We start from the raw sequence: 18,657 nt of genomic DNA on the forward strand, positions 1-18,657 counted from the left end.
CTAATCATTTTAATATTAATAATTTCTTAAAATCTAAGTTCTTCGCATGAACTCAATCAATTACTATAAAAATAACATACAACAAAAATGTCGATTCCATTAATTTTAACAAATAAAAAGTGCTCGGCAAAAAAAATAAAATAAATAAAAAGTTGGCTGATATATAATGTAGGAGAGTCTTTGAAAAGGTGCGCCGAAACATGTTTCGCCGATATACATTAAAATATTATGTAATACTGCGGTAATATGATTTACTGCAACATCAGGGAAGTTAATAAAGAGCAACACCCTCAAGAAGCCGCTAAACTTACCTTATTGTTTCTACAATTTCGATAGCCCCATCATGTTTATCCTATATAAAAAAAGATAAAAACAAACATTAAAATGAAATCATATTTACTGTTTACATATATACATATATTAATATTATCAAAGTATGATGCAAAAGAAAATATTCGGTTTAGTTTTCAAATTGCTATGGCTCAAGGGCATGCCACGGGTTGATTATCCCGGAGAAGCTAGCGTTAGGACTAAGTGAACACTAACAAAGTACTGGCACAATGTAAAGGACAGCGAAAAGGGAGAACATGAAGCTACTCAAATAAAGTACTTACCGATGTTGAAAGTGGCCACTGGTATATTGCTGGTTCCGTACCAGCCGGACTATGCAATCGCAGTTCTAATGCCATGATCCTTCTCAAATCTTGGAAAACCACAGACAGAAATTCTTAACTTACTCCAACGCTAAATTACCGTCATTTTGCCACCAACCCAGGGCCACGGAAGGCCCCACTCACACATCCATGTGTGATGGAGCTGGGTCACGTGATCAAGATGCCTTGTTCTGATTGGTTGTTAGGCAACCAGCTATTGGTAGTTCCGCTCATCCTTGGCATTTGTAGTGCCTTTAACAATACACTGTCGTTTCAACCAACCTCAAAGTATTCTTTGTTTTATTTAGTTTGATGAGTAATATACTTATCGCGTAGTTATGTAGGCGTTTCTCGGGTACTATGTATCCTAATGATTAGTCAGTTTCCTTTTTGAACAATTAATTTTTAAAAGTAAAAAAATATGCGGTATCATACAAGAAGTCTCACCGATTTGTCTCATGTAAACCACGAAATATTTGAATAACTGTAACGGCTAAGCACTTCATCAAAGAGTTCTTGACTTATACCAAAGCTATAATTGTGTTACTTTTCTTATTAAGCCAGTAAGATGTAGTGGCATCAGTAAATCAGCGTGTGACAAATGTTTAGTATGATAAACATTTAGTTGATATTAAAATATTTAAACACTGCTCTCTCTCTCTCTTTTCTGTGTGCGCGAGCGCTTGCACGGATTGCTAGATATTTTTCACAAACAAATTTACTAAAATATCCAAACAATCCGAGAGGGGTGGGGAACTTATTTAGCAAATTCAAAGAAGTCTTGTTTTATTTCATGTATTAACAAGCCCAAATCTTAGTAAAGGATTGAGATTTTTTTTTATTATTAAAAACAATATAATATTGTAAGCTATTATAGCGTTTTGCCCTTGCAAGTAACTCAAAGTAAAATCGTTGAGCTAGTAAAGTAAAATCATTGCTATCCTACTAATATATTGGTGGGCCTTGAAAAAGAAAAGTTAATTTTTTTTCGAGCAGGTTTAGGGATTATCATCTATCTCTTATCACACTGAACTAATGTGCTATCTGTTTCCAGTCTCGTGAGGGGAATTATTCAAAATTATAATAACAAGCGAACTCAATTTTCAGAAACCTCGCTTTATGTGCACTCGCTCAGTATGGTATCAAACTCATATAGACTAACTTGGTTATAACAGAAGTTTTTATGCTTGACAACTGAGCATCTCTAATACAGGATATTCACAAGTCATCACGAAATCTCTATAGGATGTTTAAAACAAGGAAATAGTGGACAATCCTGTGTGTACAAGATATCTGGAAACTGAATATATGGTAAACACGAAAAATATAGTACTACTAATATGGCAAAGAGTTTTTATTTATGTACTTATTTTGTAGCAAGTTTAATTTTTAAAATACACACACAGTATATGCATGTAATTTTCATTGTCATAATAGAAGGACAAGGATTTTGGCTCAGGGTCTAACTTTAGGGTAGTCCCTTATACCTCAAAACAGAAACCAGAAACCAGAATCCTCTGCTCTTTGGAAGGAAATAAAAAATCGGGTCCGAAGAGAAATCTCAGCTTACGCATTTAGTTGCAAGTCCTCCCTTATAGTTTCTTCATATTCAGGACATTATTCGAAATCAGGCCTTTTCACGAGTTGAATATATCTCATTGTCCTCATAACTGAGCTATATAAGTGCATTGTTACTGTTGAAAATTTTCGAAGAAAATAACGGTAAGTGTGACAAAACAAAGCACATGCTGCTGATTCTGCAAATTAAACACCATGCTCTTTTTTTCTCAGAAGGAGAAATGACACAGCCAAAGTTGGAATCGCTATAATTGCTCTTCTTGTAAGGAACCAAAAGGTAAAAGCTGTAACATCAGTCTTCAAGGGAACAATTGATGGCTATTTTCAGAGGTCTTTTACTCCAAGATATTTAAAGAGATGGTAGCAACGTTGTGTATGTGGTCGGAGTAGTCTGCCTGTTTACTACTGTTTATCGAGTAGGCATATAAAAATGATTATGCTAATTTCTTCCCCACTGATCCGGGTCTTTTTGGGAAAGTTGGAAAATATCATTTGGTTTGTCAAAACAAATATTTTAATTCCACACACACTCTTTTGCCAGGTAAAGACCATTAAGTGAAAAAGAAAATGAACATGGTGTGAAGATTCTTTGAAAAATTTTCAATTAGGTTATAAATCGAAATTCCACTAGATCTCTTTCTGAATGGACCTGAATTATTAAACCAAACGACTTTGGTGTATTAATCATGAGAATTAATTTGATGAACGCGAAATATCGAAAAGTTGTTGGATTCATTGATGTAACTACCATGACATAAAATGAGGAAATAACAGGATCCAATTAGTGGCTAGAGGCCACCGCAAAGATATCAACAAAATCAGGGGAAATGTTAAAGGGAGTTGAAAAATTAAGTTAGCCCAACTAGACAGATTGCCACTATTTCACAAGATGATTTTTATAGATGGAACAAATCTGAAAATAAACCCCAACTCAACATCACCAGAGTTAAAGATCGGTACTATCAACGTAAGAAGCCTGAATGGCAAAGAAATGGAGCTAGCTGAGGAATTAGATAAGTACCAGATCGACATAATAGGGGTGACTGAAACAAAAGAACCCAAAACTGGTGAGATCTTTCTGAGCAATAAATACAAAATGTTATATTCAGGCAATGACAATCAAGGAAAAGAAGGAGTAGCCGTAGTATTCAACACAAACTACGAGGCTAATCTTCTTGAATGGCAGTCAGTCTCAAGTAGAGTAATGTGGGCAAATATGAGAATGGGGAACTGGACAATGAGACTTATTTGTGCATATGGTCCCACAGAAGGTTCTACTAAGGTAGAAGTGGAGGAATTTTTTGACGCTTTAGAAAAAGCAACTGACACAATGAAAAATGAAAAGTTGGTCCTTGTTGGCGATCTAAATAGCAGAGTAGGAAATGATTGTGAGACATACAAAAATATTTTTTGAGAAAATTTGGAGAAAAGAGCAAAGCTAATAATAATGGCAAATATCTGTTGTATTTCTGCTCAGGACACGGACTGGTTATTACTAACACCATGTTCCAACATAAAAATGTGCACAAATTCACATGGAGAGAAGAGGCAAGGAATAAGAAAAGTCTCATTGACTATGTTATTGTTGATAGTGATGTTTTCTCCCTGGTGCAGGACACCAGAGTGTACAGAGGATTTGAAATTGGAAGTGATCACTATTTAGTCTTGAGCAGGATAAAATTGAATTTCATACTGAAAAGAATAACATGTAAGAAAGTTTTAAAGCGAATAAAAGTTGAGCAGCTCTCAGATGTGAACTGTAGACTAAAATACAGAAAGATTATTGAAAAGAAAATGAAAGAGTTTGAGAACAGGAATCAAACCTTGGAGATTCAGTGGCAAACTCTGAAGAAAACATTGATTGATTCTGCCAGAAAAGCATGTGGTGTGGTTGTGTGCAAGGATAAAAAAATCAGAACTCCCTGGTGGACACAGGAAGTTAAAGAGGCAGTGAAGGAAAAGAAGAAAGCATATCAAAAGTTCCTGGCAAATAAGTCAGCTTTTACTCTTACAGAATACAGAGACAAATGTAAGAAAGCTAAACAGTGTGTAAAACTAGCTAAATAAAAGTCATGGGAGGACTTTGGCAAGAATATAGAAAATAAATATCAAGAAGGTGGCAAAATATTCTGGAAGTTGTTAAAGAAGCTTAGGAATGGAGGAAAGAGTGCTGTAAAAGGAGTTAGAGATGATAAAGGTGACATGAAAACAGGAGAAAAAGATATCCTTGAAGTATGGAATAATTACTTTGAAAAACTGCTAAATGAAACAAGCAGTGATGACAGCACAGTGGTAAAAAACACTGACCAGGCATGCAGTCAGGAATACATATCCATACTTGAAGTAGAAAAAGCCATCAAAGGCTTGAAATGTGGAAAGGCAGCAGGAGTAGATGATATTCGACCAGAAATACTGAAGTATGGTGGAATAAGAGTCTTACAGTGGCTGCACTGCATAGTTCAGAAAGCCTGGACAGAGGGACGAATTCCCGATGATTGGAGTAGAGCTCTCATAGTACCCATATATAAAAAGGGAAATAAAACTGAATGTGAGAATTACAGAGGTATTTCCCTACTGTGTGTTCCTGGCAAGATCTATGCAAGTATACTTGAGAAACGATTGAGAAGAATTGTGGAAGAAAAGCTTGGTGAAGAACAAGCTGGATTCAGGCCAAATAGAGGCTATCAGGATCAGATCTTCACTTTACGACAAATAGTCCAGAAAGCATGGGAATATAACAAAGATCTGTATTTAAGTTTTGTCGATCTGGAAAAGGCATATGACAAGGTGCCAAGAGAGAAGCTGTTCAATACGCTGCAGTTATATGGTGTCAATGGGGCATTATATCAAGCAATACTTAGTTTTTATTTGAGTTGTGAGTCAGCAGTTAGAATTGAAGGAAGTACAGGAAGATGGTTTAATGTTAAATCTGGTGTGAGACAAGGATGTACATTATCCCCTCTGTTATTCATTATCTATATGGATCACATTATGAAGGAATGCGGTATTAAACATGATATCAAAATTGGAGATGTTAATGTCAGCTCTTTGCTTTATGCAGATGATGTTATACTTCTAAATAAATCTGCTACAAGTCTGCAAGATTCTCTGACTAAATTGAATAGCTGTTGTAATAGATATTGTATGAAGGTCAGCAATAAAAAGACAAAGACAATGAAAATAGGCAGAATCATTGAAAATGTCAACTGTGTTGTGAATGGAGAACCTGTGGAACAAGTAAAACATTTCGGCTATTTAGGCACGATTTTTACTGAAGATGGTAAATTAAATATAGAAATAGACAACAGAATCAGCAAAGCTGGTATGGTTGGAAGTAAATTTTATAAATTCATATGGAATAAGAAAGAAATTAGTCGGAACACTAAATTAGCTGTGTACAAGACAGTGTTCAAACCAGTTTTAACTTATGGATCTGAGAGCTGGGTCAGAAGTAAAACACTTGACCAAAGACTAGAGACCATAGATATGTGAGTCCTGAGAAAGATTATAGGCATGAACAGATGGCATCAATGGCAATATCATATTAAAAACGAGGATATTAGGAAAGAACTTGACATTGTCAGCATCCAGGAATGGGTTAGCAGAGCTAATCTCAGGTGGTATGGTCACTTAAACAGAATGGGTGAGGAAAGATTAGCAAAACAAGTGTTCTCTGCCAGGTTGGCAGCAAAACGATCCAGAGGAAGAAAAGGTGGATTGATACGGTACAAAGTGCTTTAGACGATAGAAATATAAGATCTGTTAATGTTGGAGTCTTGACAAGTAACAGACTGATTTGGAGGAAAATTGTAGATAGGAAATTAATAATGATGTAATTTTTTTCATGTAGTACTATCATATCCTGTACACCCCTTGAGGGTACATGGCAGGAATTTGATGATGATGATGATGATGATGGTTTTTATAGTCTATTAATAAATCTTTTACTTGTTATTACCTCCAAAAGGGAAGTGGTGACTTTGCGTTTCTCAATTTAACAATCCTATGTATAAAATGTGCTGCTCGAGTGGGACCAAAAAAAGTTGGAATCCGTCCTAAAAACGCTTCAGGTTTTTTTTTTCCTCACCTGAAAGAAAAAAGTTCAGAATTTACAAAGTACAAATTATTTCCTAATCAGAAGTGAGATGTGTTTGGCTAAAGTTAATTCTTCCCACGAGAAGTTGGACACTTATAGAATATCAGTTCCGTGAGTGAGTGGCCTAAGGATTAAAATTATCCAGAAACCAAACATAGGACATATAAATGAAGGATCCATCCATATTTTATAGCCATTTATAAAAAGATATGTCAGTTTTGTAGTTTATCCAAACTTTTCCAAGCCACTTCCGTCTATAAATAAGCAGGATAGTGAGAGGGTCTCAACCCCAGGTATGAAATTCATCTACCACCTTAAGAAAACGTTTAGTTGTATCCGAACCCATTACCACTCTCTTGCTTATTGGAGGCCTGTAATTTCTTGATAAGATCTACGTTTAGTTTCTAGAAATGGTTGCTGAATTATCTAATCCTCAGCCACCTGCAGTAGTACTACACCTTTGAAAAAGGATTCAAATGCAAAAAACCAAATTCTGAACCGATCTTAAATCCTTCTGCCAAATCATATCATCGATATCATATGAAACATACAAAAGTCGGGTGCATTATGTAAAGAGAAAAGCTGAATCTGGTTATCCTATACAAATGAGAGGTGCTGTCAGCTATATAAGCAAATGGCATAAAAGTGACATTTGTAGTAGTCCATTTCTTGGACGGCAAAATTCCTGGGCTATCTGACATCATTTAACTAATGAATTCATATGTTGAGTCACTAAGACTTTGAGGCCAGCCAAATTCAGACGGAGGTAGTAACCAAATGGTTGCATATGAGTCTTACCATGCTTTACAGACTTTGGAACCAATTCCAACAGTTATAAACAGTACCTCAGAGATGTTGTGAAGGAAAGCCACGGTTTAGAACTGCAGTAGATGACTGATAACTCCGATTATCTGCTCGACAAAACAGGAGTGCTACAACGAATACTACTTCACATTGGCTACAGTAACATTGGTACATGCTTCTACTGTGCCCTGTATGCTAGACGTCCAGTTATCTTTCCCCTATTTCCACGCGACAGAAGAGAAACGTTCGAAATGGACCAAGCTACACGTGAGCTGTACTCAAGAGGAATAGGAGTCGGAATTGTTTAGAGAACCTCTACAAAGTGATTCTAGGCGCTGAGCTGGTTTTCTCCAGCATGTTTTAATCCTTCTAATATCCGTGAAATGGACACTTATGGAGGTGTGGTGATTTATGGTTTTAATGGTGCAAGGAGAGCAAAGATCATACTGCACCATATCATAAAAGGTTACAGCAATACACAAGGTAAGGCATTCACAATACATCCATACCTGCAACGGGATTCGAACCTCTGACCTGTTGGTTGCAGGACGACCATATTTCTTACTGAGGCACTTTCACAATCTCATTTTCACTTCTTCTTTGATCATTGTCTTCATGTATATTTGTTTACGAATTAAACTATTTATTTACAATTTTATGGGTGGTGTTTGTTTCACATCTAATATCATACTGCTGTTCACCAAACTGTACAAAATTCATCATACAGTTTAAAAAAAAATCAGCTAACGCCTTTTTTATTCCCGTATACGGGAGTAGGCGAGGCCATTTAGCCCTATCTAACTTTTGGAGACTGAGTGGGCAGTTCAATCTCCACTGGTACCCAATCAGAGACAGATGGCCCAAAGCTATCACTAATTAAGCGGTACGCAGTGAAGAGAGACGGCTCAAATGTGCCGCCATCACGTGGTCCCTAACCCTAACACAATATATTTAATGTCTGAAATAATGTGGGTTCTACGGTCGATTTTCTTGAGTTTACAGGACGAAAAACCTGCTTGCCCGTGCCAGAGATCGACTAACTCGGGAACCGGTCGAAAAAAGGCTTAGAAAAATTTCCTCTAGTCGCCGACTAGACTCGAAACCAAGTCTTCCTTCGTGCGGTGAAGCGCGGTGGTATGCAAACGCCACATCCACTGAGCTACACAGGCTCCATCATTATTTTGATTTGTTCCTTAATTTATGGAAGCGACTGCATAAGAAGGAAACACATGCTCAAAGGAGAGTTTATTTTTTGTTTTCGTTTTGTTTCAGATGAACAGATTTTGCTTATAAAGTATGGGGAAAGAATAAAATAAGTAGATGCAAACAGAAGTGCAATCTAGGGGATAAAATCAGAAAGTGTAATTTTAGTGTGAAAAAAAATGGATGCGGAATATTCTAGAAATTGTAGGCATTCACATTAGAATCTACAATTATTATGTTATACTAATATTTTGTTACTTCAAAATTCAAAATGCGAAACTGGGATTTTGATTTATCCCAGTTTCGCATTATTTTTTATAATAAAGAGTTCTGGAACATTTACATGAAATACACATGAAATAGAGGAAAAACTCTGCTCTTTCCCATGCCAGATCGGCTAACTCAGGAACCAATCAAAGAAAGGCTTCAAAAAGTTCCACTAGTTGGAGATTAGAATTGAGCTTAGGTCTTTCTTCTGGAGGCCTAGCGCTGTTAATTAATGCAAATACCCTTATACTTAGCTACACAGGTCTAGCATATATCTGTTTCACCCATATCTTACCTTTGGACCTATCCCTAATGACTCTTTCGAATGTAATGGAGATACTTGATTCTTATAATATAACCATTCATTGTTGTGGTAATATCGTGGCAAATGGGTAGTAAGATATGAGGCAGAATTGATAAACGATTATTCGATTTTCAGAAAGTGTATGTTTAATATTTGCTTAATATTTTCTGAAAATCGAATAAGCATTTATCTATCCACTAATGCCTTTTATTCTGTTATAGGAAGTAGACGAGACCGTAGCCCCATCTAACTTTTGAAGACTGAATGAACAGTTAAATGGCCAATAGACTATCAAAGATAGCTAGCCAAACTGACTAATTTTAAGCAGCATCCAGTGAAGAGACTGCAAACGAGTGTCGTTATTCGTGGTCACTAACACAACATGCTATTGTCTGAAGTAGTGTGGTTTCTACGGTCGACTTTATCGAGTTTAAAGAACGAAAACCCCGAGTTTCTGAGAGGAAAAACCTTCTTTTTCCATGCTAGATCGGCTAACTCAGGAACCAATCAAAGAAAGACTTTAAAAAAGTTCCTCTAGTTGGCGATTAGAATTGAGCTTAGGTCTTTCTTCTGGAGACCTAGCGTTGTTAATGCAAATACCCTTATATTGAGCTACACAGGTCTAGTATATATCTGTTTCACCCATATCTTACGCGTTTTTTATGTCAAACTACAGAAGAAAGATCATAAAAGTTCGGTTTTATTCACTGACTACAATAATATTTCAGCCCTATAAAAATGGTGTTCGCTTCCGTAGCGCTAGGCTGCCGGACGAAAGACCATATAGGTTCAATTATAGTCACCCATTGGAGCCAAAAAAAAAAAAACTTTCTGGGATTTTCTTCCGCTGGCTTCCAAGTTAGTCAATACTTTGAAAGGATAGGTATGTTTTTGACACCTCATAATCCACCTTCTACATTACTTAATCCATACCATTGGCACACAGCATAATCCACAATCAACAGACTACACCTTTTCCTCACTAATAGTTTCTCTTAATTATGCACGTTTTCTACCCGATTTGTCTGTTTGCGGGATGAAAAATCCCAAGTTTCGGTGAAATAAAATCCTGCTGTATACGAAGAAATACACCAAAAACTTTCTCTCGCTGCGATGAGAATCGAACGCAGGTATTTTCCAATCGAAGGGCCTACCGTCTTGTCGTTTTGATATATTGTGAAGTTTTTAAGAAAAGATCAGTGTATTGGAAGGGTAGTTAATATCGCAGTAAATTGCATAACTTATGCTAGAAGAATTAGTGATAGTAAAAGTTTCTTCATTTCCACATGGTGGATTAGCAATGGTGAAAGTCTATGTAAAAAAAGTATAATTTCATAATAACATTTGCAGAATTAAATAACGATAGAAAACAACTTTAATCGTACATGCATGCAAGAAAGATTAGAGTTTGAGGGGGAAGGGATCGATATTCTTTTCTGAGCCACCTTTTTCTCAATATAATCGCGATGTTGAAGCGAAAACTTCACATGCAAGGATAAAGAAGTAATTTTGTCTCTATCGAAGGCCTTGATAAGATCTACTATGGACTATTGTGCGCAGGTTTGGGCTGCTTGGTTCTAAGAGGATAAAGAAGCTGTGGAAAGGGTTCAAAGAGTTACAAATATTATATCGGGATTATGGAATTTAGATTGAGGACAGATTGTGAATATGCGAACTCTAGTTAACAGGAGAAAGTAGCAATGATGAAGATCTATAAATTTGTGAGTGGATGTTACAAGATATTGTCTGACGGAATTTTTTTATGTGGAAAGTTGGGAGGAAACACGGGGGCATCCATGGAAGTTTATTCGCCTCACACACAGAGCTGTGAGGGAATGGAATAGTTTGTCTTTTGAAGCAGTGAATGCATCTAGTGTGAATAAGTTTAAGGAAAGGTATGACAGCTGCTTTAAGTAAGGTATAGTCTCCTCGACTACCTGGAAGTCTCAAATAATTATAATAATGAAAAGTGGAGACCAACTTCTGACCTGTTTCCTAAAATTAGAGAATGTAAAAGCATTAAAAAATGTATTTATGACCTGTTTAGGCATTTTAATAAAACATAATATCATCATGAAACTATTTTATTTAATTGGAAGAAGACAAATTACTTTGACACTGATCTCAATATACAATTAAAAGATCACTGAGAATAACGGAATGCCAATTTCCTTTTTGGACATATCCCTAACAATGATAAATGTAATTTAGCCATTCTGTAATCAGATTTAGAATCGATTCTTTTCGTAAGTATTATAGCCTCAACAATCGACGTTCATCTTTCGAAAGGTGCTCAAAGCTTCACTATAGTATCATGTGGCACTATAACCTTTACATTCCCAATTCCACAAATTCTGTTGCTGAAGCCTATGTGGTATGACATGGTGCATTACTATCGCGATACTGAATTGGATCAATTCCATGGAATATCCACTACAGCGGAGATGAAACTATCCAAAGTATTACCGCAATTCAGTTCCAATTTTTCATGTTACTTGGATAAAAAGTTCTGTTTCAAGCCGGGAGAAATATTCCTGATCCATAAGACAACTTCAGTACATTTGGGACGGCAGAGAATAATTCTCCTGAGCCAGTCTTATCCAAAGGTGTTTTCAAAAGTGAGTATCGTGATTTGTCACTACCAAACAATGTACTGGCTTGGCAGTGACAATTCACGAAGATTAAGTGAAGTGTCCGTAATGCTAACCACCATGAAATCCCAGCTTGAATACTGTTCGAGACGATGTTTAGTTTTTATGTAGCGGCTCATCAATATGTGCTTTGGAGAACAGTAGGTGATATTCAGGCACAATAAAATATACAGTTATGGAAGGTCACTCTTCACTGAAAGAATGCCCTGATGTTCGACGGAAGGAATTCAGAACGTTGTTTAACCTTCTATCCTTGTCAGTTCACATGGTACATGTGCCTTTTTTTTATGGGGGGGGGGGAATTTCCTTTCAGAATTATATTTCCATCCTTTAATAACCTTTGCCACATTTGACATTGGACGTGTAACTATACTGCAGTTATACGAACTAAATTATGACTAATATCCAATGATACCAGCGTGCTTGAAGTATCAATTGTAATTCGCATTATAATACATCACTAGTTTTTTTTTAGTGTGCATTTCCTTGCTTTTAAACCTTACTGTCTTAGTTTCACTGGTAGTGTGTAGTATTCGAGGAAATGTGTATGGAGACAAGTTCTGCAGTATAGCGTACATTTATCCAATAGTTAAATACCTGATGTTTCTGAAAGTGATAGTATAATGGATATTCTAATGGATGCGGGGAAGTTTTACGCAAGCTTCCCTTGCTCTCGTTTTGAAATCTTTTCCACTGACTTTGGAAATGATATTCTTAAGTCAATGAAATATAAGCCAGAGAATAAAGAGGGTATTTGATTACCATAAATAAAAAGCAAAAATAAGTCAATATTCTTCTTTGTTCCATAAAGAAAGTAGAAAGAACTCATCCTAACTACTGAGTGTCACCTGTCATTCCAACGCTATTTTGATGGCCTTGTTATATGAACGTGAAGAGAATACGGCAGAAAGCCTATCGTCACGTTATCTTTATAATCATAACCAGTATTACTGTGTCTACACTGGTTTCCATAAATTAAGGAACAAAGAGAAAAACCACGATAACTCACAAACTGTATGATGAGTTTTTATGCAATTCGGTAAAAAGCAGTATATGATATGATGTGTGAAATAAACACCCATAAAACTGTAAATAAAGAGTAATTCAGACAAATGGATACACGAAGACAATGATCAAAACAAGAGGTCAAAATGAGATTTTAAAGTGCCTTAATAAAGAATATGGTCACTCCCTCATAGCAATACATTTTGTTTATAACGTTTTCCAAGAACTCAAGTTGATAATAATAACCACTGCTCGTGGAAAGCTCTCTAAGTCCCTACAGGTTTTGTGGAGGGGATGAGAGCAACACATCTACTTAGAGCATCCTAGACGTGCTCAGTCGGATTAAGGTTACCTGCCACCTCCCTATGAAGTCAGCTAATAACCTCATCTGAAAAATTCCTTAAAGATATCTCATGTTCAAAGATTTTTTAAAAATGTTTCTCTATTTGACAACTATAATCAAATTTATATCCATCTTACTGTAACGTAAATTAAACACCTGACAGCTACACAAGTTGGAAAATAAGAAATAATTATATTGAAAGTAAGGCCTGTATGTCTTTCTGGAAATGGCGTTCGTATGCACAGTGTTAGGTTTCCCAATGAAAATAAAAGTTTTAATTTTGATTCTAGTTGCCGACTAAAAGAACTTTTTCTGTTTCTCTTCGACAGGTTTCCGACTTAGTTGATGATCACTGGCAATGCTTTTATCCCGTACATGCGCTATGATTTTTTTTTGTTCCCCAGGAACTCCGATTTTTAATCCAGCAACTCAAAATCGACGGCAGTATTTCAGTCAACATATAGTGTTAGAGACCACAATATGGCGGCAGTTTTCTGACGTTCTTTTCCCCAGATAATTAAAATCAGTGGTAGTCTTGGGCCAATTATATTGACTAAAAGAGAAGAATGGCTACCTCCAGTCTCCGATTTTAGCCAATAATTCAGAGTTGGCATGGTCCAACCATCCCACTAACATAATAGAATGTTAGTGGGATGGTTGGATTGGATTATTTGGAATTATGAGCGAAGCAACCAAGGCAATGAAGAAAGTGTTCTTGTAGTCAGAATTTCTGTTTTGGATTATGAAAGAACCTGGATTTCAGGGAGGGTATCTCTTAATCCCGTATGAGCCCACTTAATTCACTTTCAAGGGCTGTGAAGCCCTTATAAAAGGATTTTTGTATCTGATTCGTATCAAAGTCTTTCTGACCAAATGGGAGAACAGAGGACAAGAGAATGTACAGAAAGTTTACGTTTAGGAAGCACATTAACAAGACAGCAAGAAGACGAATTAAAGATTATTATACACTTGTATTACACTTACTCTCTCTCTCTCTCTCTCTCTCGCTCTCTCTCTCTCTCTCTCTCTCATGAACGTAGTAAATATCTAGAATGCATTGCCTTAGTGAGCGCTCAGAAAATCGACTCGATCAATTTACCATTGAATTTATATTGTATTATATGGATGAGAAACATAGCAAAAGCTAAAATGAATCACTCATGATGTAATGCAACTAAGCAAAAATAACTACGTAATGGTTTTGCTGTATTTGCGCCTATAGGTTAGGGATACCAATAAAAAATAAAATTCGGTAAATAATTTCAGAAAATATTAGTTTAGTGTTTTTATTTTATATATATGAATACCATACACAGCATATATGGGATGAAAAGTGGCAATAACGTAATTCGAAAAATTTGAAACTGAATTGTGTATGGATGTTAACCAGTTTCTTATTGTTTATACAGATGTAACAGAAAGTGGAGGAATCATGACGCCCATGAAAATACGTTTTGAAACACATAACATCATAACGCCTATGAATGAAAGCGATTGAAACGAGACTGTGAGAGCGAGGGTGATGGGAATGTCAACACTTAATTACTATGTTCTTGATAATGCATTTCAGGGAAGATGTCGATCACCACTCCATATTGAGAATAAGATTCGAAAGTTAGGGGGATTTAGTACACATATAGTAGCAGTTGGACAAAGGCTTGCGGTCCTTCTTTTGTACCACTGAAATGCCTTGAAAATGACCAAGCATTTTTGGAGGTTGGATTGTTTGGAAATGCAGACGTAGCAGCTATGGGCGTAAAGTCATTTTTTCCCTGAGGGATAGGGCTATAGAAGTACAGAAAAACCTCGCTTAACGCAATTAATATCCACCATGCGCGCTAAGCGAAATGGCGTTAAGCGAATACAAAAACAATAGGAATAATTATAATACATCAGTTAGCATAAATTTGGAAAAAAATACAGTATAAGCTATATTAGAGTATAAAATTCAACATTTTTTATTTAATGTCTAAATATTTGATTACTTAATATTTTTTTTTTTTGTAAAAAAATAGTTCAAAGATGTTTGCGTGCTCGAGTTTTTCATCTTGTCATGCCGCTGGTGATCGCTTCATCACGATTTCGGCGGACTTCGAAGCTTCGTTCCACATCAGCATCATCATAAAACAAAATTTCCTTAGCATATTCAACGTGATTGAAAACTAGCTCAAGTTCTTTTGCAGTTAGCTTCTTAGTCGTAACATTCTGTTGGCACTCCTATCTTCTTCTGCATATGCACGCTGTTCTTCTAATTGAAGGAGATCATTCTTGCTTAACTGTTCCGAATGAGAATCGAGCAAGTTTCTCACATCTACAGTATCCAGTTTATTAAATCCAAGTTCTTTTCCAGTTGTGCTGATTTCTTCAATAATGTTATATCTTAGATTATGCGCACGATAAACTAACATAGGCTTGAGTTTAAAATCGCCTTCTGCATTGCCTCCTAATAAAAGCGTAAGACGATCTTTAGATACCTTGTATCCCGGTTGAGATGCTTCAGTTTTAGCTAGGAAAGGTTTTGTTGGCATACGCTTCCAAAAGAGACCAATTTCGTAGACGATGAATATTTGCCGATCGTCATAATCAATCTCCTGAATTATCCTTTTCAATTCTTCAGGAAACTTGGTCATAGAATCTTTATCAGCACTAGCAGATTCCCAGTTATTCTTACGTTATATGGTTCAGCTAGATTTTTAAAACGGCCCAAACTCGTAGTAAAGCTTTCGCATTCCTCTTGAAATTTGGTCTCTTTCAATGAGGTAAAAATATTGAGAGCATTTGCCTGAATATTCCCTGCACTAAGAGGTATTCTTTTTTGGTTATAATCCTCAATCCAGAGTGATAGAAGACTCTCCGTCTCGATTATTAAATGACTTCTATTTCGGGTGATCTGCATGCTTAAAGAATCAGTAGCAACTTTTCCTTATTTAATATAGTCCAAACTATAGATTCGCTGTATCTCAAGTCTCGCTCAATCATTGTATTACTAGTGCCACTTTCATATCTCTTACTGACTTCCAGCTTTTTCGCTCGCTGCAGATGGGCGACAAAAAATTTCGCCTAGCGTAAAAAAATCGCGTTAACTGATTAATAACTTGCTTAACACGTTCATCGCCAATCACGCGATATCGCGCGATGCGAGCCCTCACCAAACGGCCGATCACGCGTTATCGCATGGACGTCGCTAACTAAATAACAAAAATCAAAAAAATTTGGCCACCACGAAATTCCAATTTTCAGCTTGGCAATGAAAGTGTTAAAGCGGAAAAGAGTATCATCTCACTCAATCGCGCTAACTGATTATCGAGCATATCGAATTCGCGTTAAGCGAGGTTTTCCAGTACCGTATTCTGTTAGGTTGACACCTCTGGTGTTATGTTAAACTACCAACAGAATTCTTATCTTGCCTGGAGTACTATGCATTCTGAGTATTATCGACGATGTGGGCGAGAGTAAAGTGAAATCTCAACTATACTGTTCTCATTCAACTGGCATATGAAAGATCAGTCTCAAGAATTTATCATGGAACACCTTGAAGCTTGGATCGTTTGAGTACAAGATTTAAGAAATAAAGAGGAACTGGCATGTAATATCGCAAATCCTCTCCATAGTTTTGTTGACAAATGAAAGGCAATTTGTATGTAAGAGCATAGGCGAAGTTCACGAGCAGTGAGATACTTCAGCATTAAGAATCTGAAGAGAGGAAATAATCCATGGCAAACTGTGAACGACGAGAAAGGAAACTGAATACCCAATACAAATAGTGGAGCGTAAATAATTAGACGGGTTATAAAGAGACCTCAATGCCAAACTTGATCAAATGTCCACGGAATGTCAAGGACAACTACTCAAGTTCCCCTAAACCTTTCCTTCGTAGCACGTGTCTAAAGGTGAGCAATGTAGACTATATCCGATGTTGATCGAGAGTTGTGGCAAAGAAGTCAACAGTTAATGAACTTCATTATTTTCGGATAAACATGGTAACAGAAATGGAACACATAGTTTGATGGATGACTTCTCCACATTCTTAATCTTGAACAGGAATAATATGAGCTTGTTTGCATGCTGCAGGGGAGATAGACTTTTCTGGAGTTGTTTTTAATTGGGAACGAAACAACTAAGGCTATGAGAACAGTACATTATATGTCTGTTAATTGCGTATATGTTCTTCTAGCTGGTGTACCTGTTCTGCGGGATGAAAAACCTGTCACCGTCACAGACGTATGAAAGATTAAAGGCAAAATATAAAATGGATATTCCGCAGAGCAAATTTTTAATACAACTGAGGTGACAAGACTAAAAGATTTCTCCCAATCCAAGCTGCTCAGTTTTTCTTCTGACTTTCTAGTGAGAGGGACCTGAAGGTATGGATGAGTCTGCTGTGTCGGATTGGTGGATAAGAATGATGCTAGTGGTTAGCCTTATTCCTTGGGTAATGAAACAATGGTTCTCAGTTTAGGAGTGGCGGAAGTATGAGAGGAAAACGAAAAGAGGGACCAGAAAACGAATTGCAGTCTCAGACGGATGCAAGTTTCTTTTGTTTAGCTTTTAAAACACTTTTTTTTTATATGTGAATCCAATCCACAAAGGGATATGAAATCTGTCGTCCGTTAGTACGGTGGATATATTAATAGCAAAAATTCAGAAACCTTATTCTTCAGACCAAACATGGAACTTTAAGGCACATCAGGCATCCAATAAGGATGGTGGTCTCACACCAGGCGATTTTCATCACCCCATCATATTCTGATCATTGATGATCTGAATTCTGCCAAAACTTAGTTTTCTGAACTTTTTTTTTTTTTTTTGCTATTTTTAAACCTTCTTTAACAGGTTTTTTATTGCATCATTTCAACGTTATATTCTTTTTTTTAAAAGCAGATATTTACCTTGTTTCGCCCACCAACTGTATTATATCTAAATATAGCTTTCCAATAAGTGTAACAATTCATTTATGAGGAATTCAAAAATCATGTATGAGCACATTGAATATTTAAAAAATGTATCATTCGTTAGGGATGCATGGACGAAGGAACCACGAGATAGAATCATGGTACGTCGTACAGCTACCTCCAGTTACAAGATGGCAGGGTCACTTGGAAACATGCAGATATGAATGTACAGTTTAAATCGATTTCCGCACGTTAAGGTACTGCACCGGTAGACACCCCCACTTGGTGGAATTGCTTGAAGCAAAGTCATACCATGGAAACGGTTTTGGTGTAATGCAGTGATCGGCAACTTTCATCGATGGATGAGTTGTTTAGAAACACAGTAGCCTTAGTTGTTTCGGCAAGTTGTTTGTAAAGCATTACGTCGAATAAGCTTAAACTAATCATTTATGCATATTACAAAAATAAAGATTAAATTTGTATAATTTTAAAACATAACGGTAAGTCATTTTTAGATGAGTTTGGCAAAATGCGCAAACACATAAGTCGTTTTGTCTGTCCATTAGTCGGTCACTGGTCAGATATTAATCAAAGTTTGGTATGCGCAATCATAAAGAAATTTGCCAAGTTGTACCAAGTCGCATGCTAAAAATGAGATACTCTGCAAACCCTCCTGTAAAGACCAAACATTAAAACTTTTTCAAGACATTCAAGCCTCCAATAAACAGGGTGATTGTCTCACCGGGTAATGAAATTCATTCGCCATCTAAGATATTTGTCAAAATATCCATACCCACAATGAGATTCGCGTACTGGTTGGAGAGCATTTTTTTTTTTTTTCAATGGTAATCCCATACATGA

The 18,657-nt window shown here is 36.5% G+C and overlaps 1 protein-coding gene across 1 annotated transcript in view; it reads right to left on the reverse strand.

Annotated features, from left to right (window-relative positions):
* The window catches only part of gpp (DOT1 like histone lysine methyltransferase grappa), a 282,498-nt gene extending 281,739 nt beyond the window's left edge, over positions 1-759 (reverse strand). Inside the window, exons 1-2 of the mRNA XM_090409770.1 lie at positions 615-759; positions 312-352 (exon numbers count right to left, since the gene is read on the reverse strand). Coding sequence (XP_090265896.1) covers positions 312-352; positions 615-689 — 116 coding nt within the window. The 5' untranslated portion in view covers positions 690-759. The remainder of the gene's footprint in view (positions 1-311; positions 353-614) is intronic.
* Between the last annotated feature and the right edge of the window lie 17,898 nt (positions 760-18,657).

The sequence above is a fragment of the Typopeltis vanoorti genome, chromosome 20 (assembly GCF_054136105.1).
Source record: "Typopeltis vanoorti isolate ZY-2024b chromosome 20, IOZ_Tvanoo_1.0, whole genome shotgun sequence".
NCBI lineage: Eukaryota > Metazoa > Arthropoda > Arachnida > Uropygi > Thelyphonidae > Typopeltis > Typopeltis vanoorti.